The sequence below is a fragment of the Pseudopodoces humilis genome, chromosome 2 (genome assembly GCF_049639895.1).
Source record: "Pseudopodoces humilis isolate 2021_Gansu_Grassland_sample_001 chromosome 2, ASM4963989v1, whole genome shotgun sequence".
Classification (NCBI taxonomy): Eukaryota; Metazoa; Chordata; class Aves; order Passeriformes; family Paridae; genus Pseudopodoces; species Pseudopodoces humilis.
This window is the reverse complement of record NC_142201.1, coordinates 48,330,972-48,351,120: the sequence shown is the minus strand read 5'-3', so window position 1 is coordinate 48,351,120 and position 20,149 is coordinate 48,330,972. Positions and strand designations below refer to the sequence as shown.

Here is a 20,149-nt window from a genome sequence, read left to right as displayed (position 1 = left end):
GAATATAATACCTACTTTTGACATAATACATTATTGTCAAAAAGTATTATCAGGGCTGTCTTCAGCCCTGTCTTCTTTGTTTTTAAACAGTTATGATCTGCAGGATCATGGCCACTACATGACATTTACAGTACCTGAGAGCCTAACAGAGAAGGACATGGTAGTTCACAAAAATCTGAGGATTTAAGAAAGTTTTGTTTCTCCTATTATGATTGTATGTGGTCAATAATTTCATATAGTTGTACCTCAGAAAACAAAATAAAAGTATTTGTTGTTGAACACTGAAATAAAATCTTCAGAAAAAGTCAAAAAATAAAATATTCTATCAGTGTACCTAACTTCTCCTTGAGAAAGCAAGCACCAAACCATTATTTCCACATCTAGATCTTTCAGTTTCCCAACACCGATGACCTTTCAGGAAACACTGAAGATTCTTGGTAGTACTCACCACTGAGACAGTTCTGGCAAAAGATCTCTTTAAAATATGTACGGGTTCACTGGTTTGCTGTTTTCCTTTGGATGCACTGCCATCACTTGTTGGCAACCTGGAAGAACAATTTTAGAACTTACTTGAAATCTCCAGTTTTCACTTTTAGTAGAGTTTTGGGTTGGGTTTGGTGTTTTGTTTTAGTTTTTTACTTTTTGTAGTTTTTACTGTTTTTATTGTTCAAGTGGGGAAAAAAAACAAGGTGAAAAAGTTTAACTATCCAAAAAAATGTTCCATTTCAACAAAACTTTCTCCAATTTCCTAATCATTCTAGACCAGAAACTAAGTATCTTGAATTCTGTTCAACTGGCAGTCCCGAGACTACTGAAAATTAGGTTGAGATTTAACTAAATGTAATTATTACAAATATTTACTCTATTTCCTCAGATGGCATCAAGACTAGAAATGTTATTCCTTAAAAGAATACTGGTTTTGTGAAGACAAAATATATGCGGAGGTTAAAAATACAGACAGCATCTATCACTGCAGCACCTTCCCTTTTGTGTCACTCATTGGTCTTCAGAAGCCTCAAGACTTGTTTGCCTTTTGGCTACAGCCATCTCTCCACAGAAATCACTCAAATGACGGATTTGTCATGCCAGGACTTCATATACATCAAAACAAAACTTTCACCTAGAGGGACAGGGCATCTATGGACAGAGAGCTTAATGGCAGAAGTGAGCTGTTCTGCGAAGGAACTTTGAAAAGGACATGCTTAGAAAGGACATTGCAAGAGAACTGGTATGAAAGAATTCTGAGTTTCAGAATCAGCATGGAGGCTGGGGCGATTACATACACAAAATACAAAAATTATGTCATGTGGACAAAATGATGACATGTGGACATGTCATATCTGAGGAAATCTGTAAATATACAACAACACAGTGAAAGAGTTCCTGATTATTAAAACACATAACATTTACCATGGCAATGATAAGTTTATTGTAACTCATTGTAAAGCACAGTTCATTGTTGGTTTTGGCTTTGTTTCATTAACATCATTTGTTCAAGAGTATACAGCTCCTAAACTGAGGGTGACCAAATAGAGCACCTCCCAGCTAACAAAAAATATTACTCATGTTATATGAAATCAGGAGGTCCGATGGGTGTAAATGAAAATCTCAAGACTTACACAGGATGACTGCAAGAAAAATAGCAAGGAAGTAAATGTGGGTACAATTTTGTTACTTTTCACAAAGACACAAAAGTTTTCCCTACATTTTCCAGAAACTGATTTCCTTCACTTAATACAATAATATTTTCATGAAACACACTTATAATGAATTTAATATTTCTCTTAAAAAAAATGTCAGTGAGTTGTTCCAGAGGTTAAAGTATTACCTGTATAGTAATTGCGGAATCTGCCCTGCATTCACATCTGTACCATTATTTGATTTCTTGGAACTTTTAAACTGAAATACAACACTGAAAGAGAAATAACTCAGTTATTATTCAAGTCTTATTAGAGCTCTTCTTTTTCAATAAAAAATACAGAAAAAAGACATACCCATCATCTGTAGTAATAGAGGCCTGTCCATGAGATCCACAATCACTGCTAGGTCCTGACACTCTTGCCCAGGCTACATACCACCAGCCAGCTTGCAGGAGTACTGGCTCATCAAACATCATTGCATATTTCTCTCTGGGAGAAGTAAATTTTGCAAAATGTTAGATGTGAATTATTTTTTATATTAACTTTTATAATTAGGGTGTAATTTGTTAAAAGACATTGAGATGTAATGGTATTAAGTTGAATCTATTTATATTCAAAACCCAAAACTTTTTAATCCAAAAATATTGTAGTAATTAAAAAATAATAATTCAGACGGACCCACAAATGCCTACGTTGTGCTTGATCTTCAATTGTGAAACAATCATATCAACACCAAACAGAGTAAGGAGACATTAAGTTAAATTAACACACAAACCCAATTACATTTAATATATAACACTGCAAGAAAAGTATTAATTATAAAGTACTACATAAAATTGATTTCAGAAAATGTTTGTAAATTACAAGAATTTATACATAAATTCTTAGTAATTACAATAAGTATTAAAGAAATTAATAGAATATATATTTAGGGGACTGATATGTAAGACTTAAACCTGAAAGAATTAATCATGTATCATTTGAAATTTAAATTACTTCATTCCAGGTAATGAAAAAGCAGCTACAACATGGTTAACACGACCATATCCACAAAAGGGCTGCTGCAATATTTTGTCTTGTGGTCTCAACACATTAAGATGGAATTTGACTTGCATTCATACAAGAGCAAGAATTTGATTATTTTTCTTCTTTTAATTTAAATACCATAATGGTTTGAGGATGTATTTGGTGTTTTACTATTTCCCTACACACTTCAAGTGTTTTACACCACTTGCTACAAAATTCTAATGATGTAGACCATCTCTGCTGATATTTAAAGTGATACTAAAATGTGTACAGGGAAGTAAAAATAAAGATCAAGCTAAACATCTTACCTGGCAGCACAATCATATGCCAAGACATCTGTCTCAGCAAGGAGATCTCCATCTGTTTCATGGTCTCCCCCATCTGGACCCAATTCAAACAACTGGTGAAGTAAGAAAACAGGTAGAACTATGTCTTAGGTGTTAGAAATCTCATAATACCACTTTTTCTTGTCTGGCACTCTGGAAATCATGGCTCTTCCTTCCCAAAAATAACTACTAAATATCACTGACAGGAAAAATCCCATTTAGAAGTCAGGTATTAACTGTTAAGAAACAGCAATTGACACTGACCTCCCAGACTCAGGTCCAGATATATTTTTAAATGGTCCAGTTATATTTTTTAAGTTTTAACTCCCTACGTCTTGCAAACAAGACAAAAGCAGAGCATCTAAATAAGGCAAAGTTGGGCACAAGTTGCAGTTTCCATCACCGATGGAAATGCACTACCTAAACATAAGATATACTCAGCTTCTCTGGAAAGGGACAGCTTGACAGTTTAGCAGAGACAGTCAATAGTGTTATAAACAGTGGTTGACTGGGACAAAACATGATACCTAAGTGAACTTTGTTTTCATACTTAAAAATAATTTCTATGGTTTGATGATTTTGAAAAAGGACCACAATACATCTCTATGATTTCTCTTGTAAACACTTACTCAATACACAGATTATTTCTGCCCGGACTGGCGAATCTTATCTTGGCTATAAGCTAATCCTAAACAAACTGAAAATATAATATTAAAGTATTATCATAACGTTATTATCTCTGGTATTTAAAAGGCATGACTAACATTACATTTCTTGGTTGTACGTAGTCATTTGCAATTCTCAGTCATTATGTTAAACTACAATAAAGTGCAACTACTTATTTTGGATTTCCTGTTGACTTATGCAAATGTTACTGCTAAACGTGTGTCAACCATTTCCCTAGAACAAACATCGATACCTATCTATCTGAAAACAGAGGAAGAAAATTCAATAACCCACAAAATAACATGTAACAACAAAAACATATTCTGAATATACAAAATCTAACAGAAATCTCAGATAAAACATCATCTTTTACCAAAATCCTTATTAAATATAGGAGCAGAGAACACATCCCTGAAACCAGAGCTCCTACACCACAGTGTGTGTTTCTGTGAGGTTTATTTATCCAAAGCCAGATTTATTTAAAATAACCAGTACACATGCTCCACCATATAATCACAGAGTTAATTGTATTCAGTGCCATTTGCCCTCTGTTGAGGAATCCCAGCCCAGAAGCTATCCAGACAACAGTCTGAGAAAGAAGTGGCAAGGAAAGAGGAAAGCAATGGCTCTTGATAAGGACTCTTTTTCTGCTTTCGAGAACAGCCTCTCATGAATCACACAGGATGCGATTTTAACCTGAAGCCCACAACACCAATTTTCTGCTGATGGACCTTGGAGCTTTGTGTAAATAGACCACAAAACCATTCAGACCACTAAAATACCTGTCCAAGATATCTCTAAGATGGCACAGCATTTAGTGAAGGTAAGAATGGGTCAACTCATGAAAAGCAAGAGTGGTAATTCTCAGCTCTCTACTTCATACACTGTGGCTACAGGCTTTCCACATACAGTGAACCACTCATTCACCAAGGAATAAAACTAAGTACGGTTTTAGATGGCATCACTGAAATTCTGATTTTGAGAAATAATATTGCTTAAAACAAAACAAAAACTCCTACCTTAATTTTAGCAGTGTATTCGCCTCTACCACCAAAAAGACCAAGACCACCTAGCAATATATCTGTATCAGCACAGAAACGGATGGCTTCTACTGAGTGGGCTGAATAACCCCAGCCTCCTCCATGACCTGCAGAAAGAAACCCCATCAAAAATGTAATTAATCTTAGTCTGTTGTTCTGCAAGCTGATCAGCTTGTGCTACAAAATTTTAGTGTGTACATACTTTCAAATCTGTTAACAACACTATAGTCTTCTTTAGAATAAACTTTCATTACTGCTTGAGTCTCTTCTTCTGTATTTGCAACACCCATTTTTAAGTCCTGCATAGCAGCCAAAGTATCAAGGCAACCTAAAAAAAAGCAAAACCAAAAAGAAGCCAAATTTTCTCACTGTTGATTATAATCATTGAAATGGAAATGAACACTAGTTAAGAAAATCAAAGCAATCTAACTGTTTTGTCCCTAAACCACACATATGCTACTGCGTTGTTTATAGTTTTGATTAGGTCAAGGGTCACTGCTGCTGAATCACAAGGCTTGCTACTGAAGATCAACTTCATTTAATTTATTATCCAGAATAACAAACATGATTAAACCTACTTTGCAACTTTTCCAATGGCAAATAAATTGCCTGCAACAATTTTTTCCTTTTTAGACTTACAATATTACCCAGAAAGAATTCAAGTAGGAACTGAATTATGAACAGTTTTTAAACGCCTCACAAAAGGTGTTTTGTTTCATACACATGGGTACCTAACATGCCTTGCTTTGACTCAGACATAAAAAAGTACTGTTCAAGTTGAAAGTTACCACATCTCTAGCACACAATGAAGTGAGCAGGTCAAGGAACAGACGACTTTTCAAAATCAGTGGACAAATTAGTTCAAATCACTTCCAAAGCTGTGCTTTGAAGTACTGGGTACATTGCATATGGCCAACTCATACATGAACACAGTGGAATTAATTTTTGCATTTTTAGAGTACAAAAAAACTACCAAAGGAAATCATAATTTTCTTAGTGGCTTATTATACAAAACTGCAAAGATTATAGTTTAATTTTATATGCTGCATTTACTTTAAAATAACTTATTGAAGAATACTTTTTCCAGGTTTGGGTGGGGTTTTTTTGAGACTCCAGGTTATGAGTACTGACTTTACTTTGCAGACTGACCAAAAAGATCATCTAGGAAGCACTCTTACTTTATTATGCAGGCATCTAACAGCAAGTTCCATTAGAACTCTAAAATCTTCTAACATCCTTAAGAAGGCAGGAGATAACTACATCAACAAAACTGTAAGAGTTAAGAGCAATGGTGTAAGACTACAGTAAAATTTTAACTGAAAAACGCCAGAAGTTTTTAGATTATTATTTGTTTACACATTAAGTTATGTTACTTTATTTCATCTAAGCCTCCAGCTCATCAGCTATAAATGTATACCTAAAATATGCAAAGCTGCATGAGATCTGGTGGTCAGAGCTTTGGAACCTGTTGGCAGAGCAAGTTCTGGACTCAAAATACTACACCGGGATTGCATGTCTGGAGCTGAGGGAAGCCTGGAATCAGCAACTACTGCATTGTAACTCCACAGTTCCCTGGCATTTGGGCGAAACCTAGGGCAAGAGAAAACAGAATTAACAAAATCTTTCAACTATTGAAAAAATACAAAACCTATCCAATAATTAGATTTTTAAGATATTTAATGTAAAATGTAGATCTGCTGGTATAAACTATTGAAAATCAGTAGCACTATTGCAAATACATGAAAACTTAACTAACTTAACACTCCAGCAAATGAAAAGATAGAAAAACTTATTTTTATACTTTAAGTCAAACAGTCATACTATGGGTTTAGAAATTTCAGAAAATGTTAAGACATTTCTCAAATCTAACAAATGTTAAAGGAGTATTAACTATTAAGAAGTATGAAGTAACTAGCAAAGTGCTAAACAGAATGGCAGATGTGCTCAAAAATTTGAAAGATGCCAAGCGAAAGTAAAAGGCTTACCTTCAAATAAGAGAAAAAAATCTTGAGGAATCCAACATATTTTGTTTGGGCTTTTTTAAATGGGTAACATCGTCTCATGAGTTTTTAAGGGATTATTAAAAAGGGCAGCATAAACAAGGGAATACAAAGACTTTCTATAATATAGATTAACACATAGAAAAAGAAAATGAAATCTTTGAAACCACTATGTAAAAGGAAGAAACAGTAAGATGACATAGGTCTATGAGGGTGTTCTGAAGAAGCACAAAAGGAGTTTTCACTTGGTACACTTTAAAAATCTAATGGACAAAGAAATAGTTTAACTAAAAATATGAAAGGGCACCAAATATATTCAGGATTTTAACATATTAGCAATATTAAAATTTATACACACATGTGACATTCCATGAACACTTCAATTTTGTAAGAAATTAAGTCACAAAGCTTTGAAGAAATGTTTAAGCAGCACATCATCAGAATGCTGTCTCTGTACAAGAAACTGAATCCATAATTTAAAAATGCATGAATTAAAATGTCCAGAAATAATAATATACCAAGTATTTAACTACTGTCAGGCATATTTATTAACATGTCTCTTCTTCAGACTGTTTTAGTATTTTCTACTGAACAAGAATGGGATATAACGGAGAAATAAATCACAGTCTCAAAATGCACAGTCTCAAAAAGTCCACACTTCAGTGAAGTATTTAAACTCTCAATTTAGTTCTACAGTCCCCAAAAGTACTGCAAGACAGTAAAATACTTCAGTTCATGTTTACTCATGATCTCGAACGTGTGACTTTGTACTTCCTCAAGCTGAATAACCATTTTATTGTCTTCAAGTTGAGTATCATTACCTTGCCTCCCCTGAAACTTGCTGCATTCCCATGGCCATTGATAACTAGTTTATTTCACAAATTGAGTCTTTCAGTGGATTTAAACATGCTGAAAATATAGAGCTCGAAGAGATGTGCATGCATAATACCCTTATTTCTAATCTAAACATAATTAGAGTAAGAACTGAACTGGTGAGATTTAAACAACCCTGAGATGAACAAAATACCGAACTATAACCATCCAAGGTACTTCCTGTGTCATACAGAAACATGCCTGGCAAACACATGCTATAATGTTAATTGGCTGTTAAGTTCCTGAATCTCAGTTTTGGATGAAGACGTCCAAAATAGGATACAAGTAGCTTTTAAAGACGTGATCCTATGAGACACCATCTTTTCCAGATGAATACTGGGTAGCTGGTTCCCTGCACCACTTTAACTTGTTTTGTCTTCAAACAATTTAAAAACCATCAAGCTCTAGAACTCAGAAGTTCAGATTTCGCTCCAAATCCTAGCTAACATAGCTTTTAAATTGTTGTAGAAGAGTTAGATGTAATGATTCTGTGTTGGAAGAAAGGCTTATTATCTACACTTGCTCGAAGACTCCAAAGACAGAAATAAATACAGTTGGTCTGAATGTCTATGTCATCTAAATAAACACATTTCTTTTGACCTCCCAAAAGGTCAGAACTGAAAAGAACACCATTGCTCCACCCCTTCTCTAGTGATCTTAACCACTAATGCCTGACAGAAAAACAACAATTCACAACACACACATACGGCAGCTGAATATGGCAAGGAAGTCATTCAGTCAAGTACTAAGTAGACAGAGGAAAGGGAATAAAGAAAGTAAAGAAACAGAACATACTTCAGTCCCCAACATATTATTAGACTGGAATGAGAATGATGCAAAAAGAAAAGATTTCAAAAAATAAGGCAAGAGAACATGTTTGTTTTGGGCTTACTTGAACAAACCATCCAAAAAATGTGAAAAATATTTATGGAAGACTGAAAATTGTTTTACATTTACAGGGAAAGTAAGTATAATCAAATCTCCAGCCTTGCAAAATACTTTAAAAAGGATTTTTATACTACTATTTTAATAGCTATAATCCACACTTGCCTCCAAATAACATCATAGACAGGATCCAGACACACACCAGAACCTTGAAGGTCTTCCTGCTCAGAATCATTGAATGTTTTGCAACTGCCATCTACTTTGTTTATCAGAAGACATTTAAAAGGAGGAGGTTCTGATATTGAAGCTGGTACCAAACCTAGATCAGGGAGCAAAAAGAGCAAACAATTGTGAAGATTCCACTCAATAATGCTTCATGCTTAAAAAATGCCATGTAATACAGCAGGGAAGAACAGATATACTGCTATAACAAAAAAATAAATGGTAGTAAGATTTAAATTCAAGTGAAAGTTAGACTTTTACATTATTATTTTTAATAAAAACCATCTTTCTAAACAAAGGATCATCACATGCAGTAAAACAAGAAAGCCAGAATATTTTCATTCCCTACATCCACTTTTTTGACTAGCTGCTCCTGTATTGTTTACACAACTGAACCCACTTTCTTTTCCAGTACTTCTATATACACTTAAAATAATATAGAAGAGTTCTTGCCTATTATATGCCTGCTTGCAAATATCTCTGATGTAGCAAGCACATGAGAATTAATGAGAGCTTCATCGATCCGGAGAAAAGTCTGGTCTCCACTTGCTCCAATCCATGTAGCTTTGCGCCCATATTTGGAGCCTATGTTAGGCATAGGTGCTGGTTTTGCATTCCAGTAGGGCATATCCAGAATTGGTCTGCCAAGCTGACCTTTCTGCAGAAAGAATGTAAGAATCAGTAGGTGACTGTAACAGTAACTCTCAAAGATGGATAAATTACTTCAACAGTTCCATCACACAAAATAGGTGAGCCAGAGGAGAATTTACCACAGAACTGCCTTTCAAAATGTTGTAATGCACTTAGGAAAAATGGTATGACCCAAAAAATGTACCCCCAAAAATGTAGAATTGTAAGTTTCTTTCCCCATCTTGTTCTCCCCAGTTCCCCCTATTGGTTGTGTGAATTCCCTCCACCCCTTTCCCCGTCTTCAAAAAGGAGTGCTTATCGATACCTCTTCCTCTTTCCCCCCTGCTACCTCACTCCGAAGAATCCTAAGAAATAAAGCTGTAACTGCCATCTCAGCAAAGGGAAAGAGCTCGTTTTTAGGTTCTTCTTTGATAAGCTAAACTATCTCCCCTGTCTCCCTGGCTGCTGCTGGGCGGACAGTGGTAACAGAGAGGCGGGGGACATTAGAAATTATAGCATGAAAACACAATGGCTGCTCTAAAGCGAAGTGTTACACACTTAACTACAAGGAATGAGTTACTGACAGATATATTCCTTCCTTTTCAGTTAGGTTTTTGATTAAAGTTTTTATTAAACACCACTCAAGCTCTCTATGATGGATAACCCCCCCTCCATCTTCAGAATCAAATATAAAAGTATTATTTTCCTACGATGTTCAATATCTGATTAATGTCAGTGCTAAAAAAGGAACAGACTCATAAGAAAGAAAATCTATGTTCAGATAGATTCAGATATATTCAGATAGACAGTCCAAGTTCCATTTAACTTTGAACTGATATGGACTAAGTTTTACAGAGCAAATACCTCTTACAAGTACCTAGAAACTGATTAGCACATCAAACTTGAACTAAAAAAAGCATGAAGTGCTCCACAAGTACTTCCGCACACGCTCGTTAACACTTACCTGGAAATCTAGGGCCTTACCTCTATGTACAACTAGTTACTGAGATGGACCAACGTGTATTATTTGGTTATTATTTGCATTATACTGCACCAAAGAATGTAGAAAGAACTGCTGCCAGAAACCTGCACATGCTCTATCTACCTCCCCCAGGCAGAGAAAATGCATTGCATGCCAACGAAGTTGAAATGATTAGAGAGAAGAAAAATGTATATGCAGAAAATGTCTTCTGTTCAGCACATTATTCATCTTTCTTTCTTCATAATAATGTAAGTAAACCAAGTGAAGACATTTTTAAGTAACATGCTTTGTTTTGATTTTGTTTTGACTTATGAAGCTTTCAGCAAACTTTCCAGTACTACAATATTAAAACCAGACACAAAAATCAAGTGGTCTAAATATGGCCTAAACTTATTTTTTCTTTTAGAGAAAGGGGGAAAAAACCCTCAGTCAACTGACAAGCTTTTATACTCCATTTCTGAGAGTTAACTTGGTTTTTCAGAAGCCGAGTTTCACTGCAAGACAACAAAGCTTAAACTTTTACACGTCCATGTCAGTTTTGACAGGCTGGTGACAAACACCAAACCTCTTGCTTAAAGTCTGAAAAACAACAGAATATTACTCACTTTTAATTCAAACTATGACTTTCTGCTTCCAAGATTTCAGACTTGTCTTTTTTTTATTTATTTAATTTTTTTTGTGAGTAAAAAGATTTCAAAAGGTGAAACTTCTGTTGTGTTTGGCAGCACATAGTTTTTAAAGCATGTAAAAATAGCTCAATACCTATATTCTAGACTTTACAAAAAAGATCCCAATAAAAACATTAGAGGGAACATGCAAACAACAGATGACTCTGCAGAGATCATTATGAGGGGCATCTTTGCAAACAGCGAGAGGCACAAAGGGAAGTAAACAATGTTCAAAAGCTTATTTAATGAATATTAGAAAGGATTCCACACAGACATGGGAAAATATATACCATGTGGATATGAAAGAAGACTACTGGAGTTGTGCTGTGTTATACTGAGCAATAACCCCTCCCCTCAAGTGTAGGCAGAGCTTCGGCAACTCACTGCTGTTTCTATGAAAGAAACCAGGACAATTTTTTCTATCTAAAGGAGACAAGTAAGAGAATAGGCAACATTCACTTGAAACCGAGCTTGAAACAGTAAGAGTTTGAGAAAACTGGTGCACTTTATAACACTGTTTTAAATCACCATCTTCATTAAAATAAAAAAAAAAACCAACCCAAGAATTCCTGGCATTTTTCTTTTCTAACCAGAAAAATACTAAAGGCTACATTTTAAAACATAACAGGCATTGAAGACATGCAGAAGTCATGCGCAGTTCTGTAAGAACAAGGATAAGCAGTCTTGAAAGGTCTCTGAACAACACGTTAACTACTAGCTTATTCCCATAAGCAAATAACATTTCCTTACTGAGAAACTTCCAAATGTGAAAACCTGGCCATCCATTAAGAGAATAGCTGTGTGGTTGCTCCCAGCAGTAACTTGTGTACTAGGACCAGGTAATGCTTGCACCAAAGTGGGACATCCCCTATATAAAAATAAATTAATTCTATATCAATACATGATCATGCAGCATTTAAAACATACATTAGTATTGTAAGTATTTCAATCACTGTGAAATATATTCACTAGATTCACACACTGTAGAAAACAAAAGCCAAGAAACACCTTGCATATTAAACTAACAGGTTTGAAAGACTGCACCGGATAGTTAAGTTTATGCGCTTCTGCTACAGGAAAACAGATCAAGGACCCTCTCTTCAGTTAAACTCAGAAACTACATAGAATCAGAATTATTAATTTAATATGTAAGTCTAGAATTACAATTGTGTAGCTACAATAACATATACACGTGTGTGTCTTTGTATAAATATAAAATACATGAATAAATGAATATAAAATACATTGCAATGAAATGCAGCAGTAAAATATGTTCTGAGAACTCTACTTAAGCACTTCAAAAACCTCAAGAAGCAATCAAAGCCTTATATGGCTCATACAGTTACCAGAAACAATATTGCTACAGCACTCCCAAGATCATTATCTAGGGAATTATAAAAGAAGTAAAGGTCTACTCTTCTCTATCAGCTCCTCTCCCATCAAACTCAGACTCAATAAAGAATAGACCTTTCTAAACTATTTTCCAGAGAGACATGAAAAGGTCTAGTCCATTTGTCTCCCAAATATGGACAGACATAAGAAAATAAACTTTCCATTTCAGTAAAAATGAAGGGGAAAAAAAATGACAGGGTGTTAAAGAAGAAAAGAAAAAAAACTTAAATTGATGACTTTGAATAGAGCTACCACAGAAGATAAAAAGTATGAGACACTAAAATTTTATTTCAATCCCAATAAAGAGAACAGAAACCTATAAGACTCTGAATCCCATAATGAATGTCTACCTAGAACTAATATTTCCTGTGGAGTTAGGAAGACTGTGAATTTGAAGAACGAACTATTCCCACTGAGTTTTATGTTTAGAAACTGGCTCAGAGTTATACAGAGGATGACAGCACTATGTGAACTTACTTTCAAACACAACCTTTCAAAAGTAGGGTAACTAAAATAAGATCAGGTTGTTTTATACTGGAATTAAAAAAGGCCAGTCCATAGTTACCTAGTGATTGTTTAGCAGCTGATGTGCTAAAAGATGGTTCATCTCAACGTTCTGATTTTGGCTGAATTGCAGGTAAAACAGAAGTCAAGAAAGTATGGGGAAGGTGAAGCATCATGTTCAGCAGAAAAAGGGTGGATGGGAAGATGTGAACATATGAAAATGCAGAGAAAAGTTGCATGAAGATAGGTTGATGACCCTGAAGAAGGACTAACACAGGTACACAGAAAAAGTATTCTTTGGTGGTAAATGCAGCTTTCACTGACTGGTGGAGATAGAGGGACTAAAGAGCAGAATAAAAAGTAAAGAATGTACAACATGACAAACTTAGATGCTTTTATTGGTCTGTAGACACATGGATTTGGACATCACTGTGATCATACAAAGACACAGAGCGAAGTTTAGCAGCACCAATGATGCAATTAAAAAAACAAGAACTTCACATTTGTCTCTCACTAACTTCAAGGAAACTCAAAAAGACATCAAAACATAAGTAAAATATAACTAGTAACTAATCCAAAAGTACTCCTGTTAAAAGGAAGTATTTTATCATTAGGTTTTTCTTCCTCACCCTCAAAATTGTGTTAGCTGCAGGCATGGAATTATCAATCATACGTTTATAAAAAAAAAATAGTATTTCATCTTTTTAAAGCTTAAAAACTAAGCTATTATCAACATAACTATTTCTCTAGTTTTCCAATTGAATCTATCAGCAATGTTAAATGAATGCTGTGTTTGATAGTCTCTTGGCAACAGCAGAACAAAATCAAATTAGCACCTAATGTACAGAGATGAAATATATTATCTTCTTAAACAGCTTTTTCATTAAGATCACCCAGCTTTTGGAATGGCCAACTACAGCTTATCAGTTCATTTAGAAATGAACAGAAAAAAAATAAGAAACTTAACTACATCATAAAATAAACATGAATTGCAGAAAACTAGTTTTCACTTCATAAAAGGAAAAGGAATTTCAAAAAACACAGTAAGCCAGTTTGATTAGTGCACATGGAATTTAAAAACTGTAATACTGTTGAGTATTTCCTTATCCAACTCAAACTCAACACAGGAAAGCTCAGAATAGATACTGAAGAATCTGAGAGACTCTGGACAAAGTTTTAACAACTGAAGTTTCTCCATCTGGATCAAAGAAAACAAGAACTATTCCTCTGGGATGGAGTAGAAAGATGCTGGTGTTAAAGTCACAGAATGTTTGGTCAATCACAAAAGACCAACCTCAGTTACAGAGGAAGTAACTTGAGATCCCTTGGTAAAAGTAGTAATTGCTAAATAATTGAACAGAGATGTACATGCATCAGCTAACTCAGGATCCTGAAGAAGGTCCAGAGGCATTCTGGCTGTCCACATGGAAACCCTCTTCCATCCCAAAGGGTAAGCATTTCTGACAGTAGTTGTAGTCTTTGAAAATTCATTATGCATGACCTGTTCCAACAATTGCTGTCCATGGTACTTATGCTGCCAATAGCTGCCTGCCAGGTCCCCAAAACATGTCACTTGGGGCAGCTGACCGTGGTGCTGTTAAGACGGGTTCACTGGGAGTTGTTACTGTGTAGTGGGTAAGAGGAAACCAGCAGCAACTTCTGTCCATTGCAAGCAGAGTTAGACAACTTCATTACAGAGAAAATGGAAATTTTTATATTTTAGAAATTACTCCCTTTTAGAGGAAATTTGGTGAAAAGATGTAAATATGACCTGCACTCCAGCACTGGAGTAAAACAATCAGAAAATATATATAGAAACATGGCCCTAACAAACAGAGATAATGGAACACTTTTTTTTCCGCCTGAAGTTATTAATAGGATACAGTCTCTACTATTTTTGTTTGAGTGGAACATAGCTGACCATCTGTGGAAGGTCTGATCAATTTTGCTTTATGTTACTGTTGAACCTTTGGAAGCAAAATCCTATCAAGACTGTATCACTTGAGTCATTCAATTACTGGAGTTTGACTGCCAGGTCATGTACTTGCTACTGGAGTGCTGAAGTCAAGTTTGTACAAAAAAAAAAATGCAGACAAATTTTAAACAGTAACAGAAAGTTCCTCAAGTTTTAACTTCCAGCTTCTTGAGAGAAGCATCTGCAAAAAACAGGCCTCTGCTTACCTGAGAACAATACATGCTATTTTGCACCAAGACTAGATACTGCAAAGCATTTCTTGCTTCCACTGAGTTTCTAATTCATCAGCATCTAATTTGAGGAGAATATAAGCACAGACTGACAAATCTTTCATGTAGTGAATAGCTCTTCAACATCTGCCACTGTTACAACAAAAAGCCTACACAGGCTAATTTAATGGTTCCAGCTTACCGATAGGGCATATAATCTACTTCATTCCTCCTGAAGTAGAGGAGGAATTTGTGATGTTTATAATATTCTAACAGAAGAGTCCAGAATTCCCTTAATTAAGAAGAAAGGCATGTCTGAACAGGTGTTCAGAATTCAAAATACTTGAGCATTTTCAAGACTTTAAAAAATAGTCTCACTACTAAAGCTTTACACTGCAAGACAAAAGTCTCTGAAAGGATGCCTAAATATTACTTTTTTTTCTTCCTCTCTCTTCTCTCTCTCTCTCCAAGAAATACAGTAAAGTATCAGTTCCTGGATTCAGAAGATGATGCTCTTCCTGAGGTCAATACAGGCAATGTGACACACTGCATGACTGACATACCACTGACCTGGCAGGAGCTGGCCATCTGAGCACCACTGCGTCCCAACTGAGGTGGAACTCTGCATAAGGATTCCCTGTTTCCTTCTCTGAATCCCTTACTGTGAGGACAGAGGAGAGATCTCTACTTAAAGCTGGAAAAAGAAGTACATCAATGAAGAAATTATAATTTGAATGATGGTGCTAAATAGCAATATAGTACTATAGCCAGTTCTCATGCATAGGACATACTCCATACTTCTTCAAGGCTTTTTTCAGACACTTTCTAGAGTCTGATGTAGAATGATAGAAAGGTCTGTACCTAGTCACTTGCACCTCCTCAGCTTCTATTTCTGGTCAAGCACTATCCATCAGCACAAGATTTTTCATATTCTCCTTTAGGATCTCACTTGGAACTACTATTGGTCTTCATCCAGTTTCTATCTAAATAAGCAACAGATGTAGGGTTTACCACCTGAAATACTGGCAAATACAGCAGATAGCTCCAAAACCTTCTGAATAGCCAAGTAATTTCATCAAAGTTGGAAATAGGTAACATAAAGTTACCAGTACAAATGGCACTGCTGTATGTACCTCTTCAGTCTTTGAGACAGATACCAGCCTTATTCTAATAGCAACTTGAATTTCTAGTTTAAGCCATTGTTCTTTGGAACATATACCCAAGAATTTCCAGGAAGGAAAAACAAAGTACTTGTCTGTGATATGACTCTACGATAGAGAGAAACCCAGACTGTATTCACCAGTCTAATGCAAACTGAGGAGGGGTAACAGTTCAGAGACTACTGTCATGCACAGCAGCCAATACAAGGTAGTATTTCCAGTATACTTTCTTTCCTCTCCCCGTTTATCTTAGTGAATCCACTGCAAGTTTTAAGATGATGATGATTTCTTCAGGAACTTGACAAAAGAAAGGGTTTTGAAGTCTCCAAAGAGATTAGGAGGAGAGATGTTCAGTGATTTTCACCTGACTGTTACAGAAGAAATGAGAGAACTGAAGACAGATCATGGATGTTCCGCTCTGTATGCCTTTCACATAAGGATACTGAGCATTTCTAGACATACACAAAGTCTCAAAGATTCCTACTACAGAAATCTCCATCATGTGCATTACATGGCATATGTACATGTCCAAAGACCTAAATCACATTTCCTTATTTAGCAGGACACTTTTTTAATTTACTTTAAGGTATAAATGAGACTCTAAGCATAAGCCAAGGGTGAGATTGAGCTTCACATTAAAGACGTCTATATTTAATTATCTATGCTCTCACTGCAGTCAATCGAGATCAAGTTCACAGAGCTACTAAGCAAACCTAAAGCATGTAAGCAGTAGCCTGTTAGTCAAACAGCTCTCCATGCTCTGCTGACTTCTCTATTTCCACTGACCACAGAGAAAGCACACATCACTCTTCTGCCAACACCCAAAACAAGCAACTACAAAATGCAGCTGAGACCAAAGCTTAGGGACTTCATTTGGGAGATGACTGATGAGCAAAAAATGGGACTTTATCATAAGTAAAGTGAGATTTGCTCAGTTGGTCAGAGCACAGTGCTAGTAACACCAGCGTTGTTCCCCATATGATCCCCATACAGACCATTCACTTAAAGAGTTGGATTTGATGATCCTTGTGGGTCCCTGCCAAATCAGAATATTCTGTGATTCTGTGAATATTCTGTGAACTCTTACCAGTGATTTAAAAGTAACATGTTAATCTAGGTTTACAGTATCATATTTAAATTATTGTACATATAATATTTTACAGAAATAATGAAATCTTAACAAGACTTCAAGATAATTCTCATATATGCAGGGAGAATTAAAGAGATAGAAGAAATCTCTCTTATCAAAGCAATGCTAATAACTATGCACAGAAGCTTTCATGTATTAAATTAATTACTTATACAGTACAAGAGCACTGTTATTGTAGCTATATTCAGGGAGTTATGGGGAGTAAGTACAGAACAAGAGCACTTTATTTGGTCTATATTCGAATTTTCACACTTGCTAGCTACAGAGAACCAGAAATTTAGCCTGATAAACTTATGCATCAGTACAGTAATACACAATCACATCCTTTGATTACCATCTTACCTGGAATTAACATCACCGTGCCCAAGTTGACCATGCTGCCCATATCCAAATGTGTAAACATCACCATTCTCCATCAAAACCACTGAAAAACAGCAAAATATTTTTTTCAACATATACACATGATATGGCACTGTGCCAGTATTAGTTACCCCTCTGAGTAGCAGTTAATGATTTGTAAGAGATCCAGACCAGATTCCACAATCCATCATGATTAGCAACTCTATGCAGGAGTAGAGCTCTGCTGCAGATGTTTTAAACTGACTCCAAAATTGCTTACAAGCTGTGATGTAACCAATATATAATACTTATAGTCCTTTTCACTGCTGAAGGACAGTGAGCTGTCTTTCACTGCTGGAATCAGGGAGGTGATGTGGAGATTTGGGTGGTGATCTTACTTTAGAGCATGTAATGAAATGGCATGAAATGTGTCAGATGGGGTTTAGGCTGGATATTAAGGCAAGGTTCAGCTACCCCAGAGGGTAGCTGTACACTGCAGTAAGTTCCCTAGGGAAATGGTCACAGAAGCCTGACAGAATTCAGGAAGTGCTTGGGCAATACTTCCCAGGCACATGGTGTGATTCTTCAAGATGGTCCTGAGCAGGGCCAGGAGTTGGACTCTATGATCCTTATAGGTCCCTTTTAACTGAAGATACTGTATGTTTCTATGACTGTGTAGTAGGCAACAAAATGACCCTCCTACATTTTCAACTTTTAGCACTCCTGCATACATCCAATATTAAAAACTGAACACAAAGCAGTAAAGATACATTTGACAACCTTTAAAAAAAAAATCTGTACTGTAATTAACATTAATTTACTTTTACCTGAATGGTGAAATCCACAACTGACTTGTACAGCTCGCAGTTCACAGTCAAAGCGGACAGCCCCTGGTGGATATGTTGTGATTTTGCTGGCATCCTTCTCACCTCTTTCTCCACTTCCATCTATAAACAAAACTTACAATTATATTCTATGCAGTCTAATTGTTACATTAGAAGAATGAATAGAAGAATAGTAAATAATTCCCCACCCCACCACTTGTAAGGTAGAAGAGAGAACTCAGAGTAGCAAAAGAGACAGTTCAAAATGCAGTATATCAAAGCAGATGTGGAAGACGACAAACTATTTTTAAACAACTTACTATGAAAGTACACATTAGAAAATATCCTCCAAAGCAGAAACTTCTCAAAGAGCAGACAAAAAGAACTAGCAAAACAGAAAATTCAAACTTCAGAAGCTTTGCTTAACAGCTATCACTTTCATTTTTCAATAAGGTAGCACTATTAAGTTAGCAGCCCTGCAGTTAAACTCAACAGGCATAGCCTAGTCTACCTTTTCCAATTACTACTCAAAGTTTACTTGACTCCAAGTTGGTCACAGAGCCCCTTGTTTTAAGTAGCTGACAATCACTTACACAGCTCATTTCTAACAAAGCAGACAACTCGCCAAGAGCATGTCTCCTTCCATGCATTTTTAGACAACATTTCCGTGATTGCCTTTAGTAAGCATGCATGTGCTTACTAAGTATGAAGCACATTATTGGTTCCTAATGTCAAACTGCCTCCACATTGGACAAAAGCACTGAAGTGTAATGTGTTATTCCTAAATTTCTTTCAAGCTACTATCTTCTTCAGAAATCAGAATGTTTCCATCATCTATTAAACTTAAGTCATACTCTATCTAGCATATATAAATGATAGAAATACATGAAGCAAAAAATAACTGCACATAGAAGACTGCACGTTCTCTCTGTAATAATTCTGAGTACTGCAATAGTAACAGAACAGACCGGGAAACAATTGCTGCTCAGAGAATTCAGTGTGTTGTTAATTTTGATCTATACCTAGAATTTCTATGTGTTTTCCTGAATATCATAATCACCAGTGGAAGTCTGAACTTCGAGACTTCATTATTCCCTGTGTGAAGCACAGCAATTACAGACTTAAAAGAAAAATTTAAATATAATTCTGCTTTTATACAGATTGCTCAAAATTTTCTTTTTATTGCAGAGAAACTACTGATACAGTAAAGTCATTTCAGAGTTTTATTACATACCAGCTTTAAAAAAAATCTTACTGTTTTAAGAATAAAGCTATTTTCTAGTCATGACTTGAGTATAGAAATTACATTAATCTGCATGTAGTTCACATCTGTAAAGAACAGCATGTATAGGTACTAATGGTTTTGAAGAATTAGGTTTAAAAGCATGGGTAAAGTATCCCTTTGAAATATGCACTACATGCTGGATATGTGTGAAATGGAGACGTGGTCAAAAATCCCTGTCTCAGAATTGACATGGGATTTTTGAGGTTGTGTACACACACACAAATTAGAAGAAATAGCTCTGTGTGCAGCTTTTTTTTTTTTTCTGGTATTAATAACAAAAGAAAATATAAGGAGACAGAACCATCATTTAACAACAACCCCCTCTTAGCCCTGTAATTCTTGCTTAAGCAGCT

The 20,149-nt window shown here is 35.6% G+C and overlaps 1 protein-coding gene across 13 annotated transcripts in view; it reads right to left on the bottom strand.

Annotated features, from left to right (window-relative positions):
- The window catches only part of MYCBP2 (MYC binding protein 2), a 172,573-nt gene that overhangs the window by 85,556 nt on the left and 66,868 nt on the right, over positions 1-20,149 (bottom strand). For all 13 annotated transcript variants that reach the window (XM_088052247.1, XM_088052249.1, XM_088052253.1 and 10 more), the window contains 12 exons: positions 18,515-18,634; positions 17,691-17,772; positions 11,709-11,826; positions 9,132-9,336; positions 8,622-8,775; positions 6,116-6,288; positions 4,901-5,026; positions 4,678-4,805; positions 2,975-3,066; positions 1,995-2,129; positions 1,829-1,912; positions 449-545 (listed from right to left, as the gene is read on the bottom strand). In XM_088052247.1, coding sequence (XP_087908373.1) covers positions 449-545; positions 1,829-1,912; positions 1,995-2,129; positions 2,975-3,066; positions 4,678-4,805; positions 4,901-5,026; positions 6,116-6,288; positions 8,622-8,775; positions 9,132-9,336; positions 11,709-11,826; positions 17,691-17,772; positions 18,515-18,634 — 1,514 coding nt within the window. The remainder of the gene's footprint in view (positions 1-448; positions 546-1,828; positions 1,913-1,994; positions 2,130-2,974; positions 3,067-4,677; positions 4,806-4,900; positions 5,027-6,115; positions 6,289-8,621; positions 8,776-9,131; positions 9,337-11,708; positions 11,827-17,690; positions 17,773-18,514; positions 18,635-20,149) is intronic.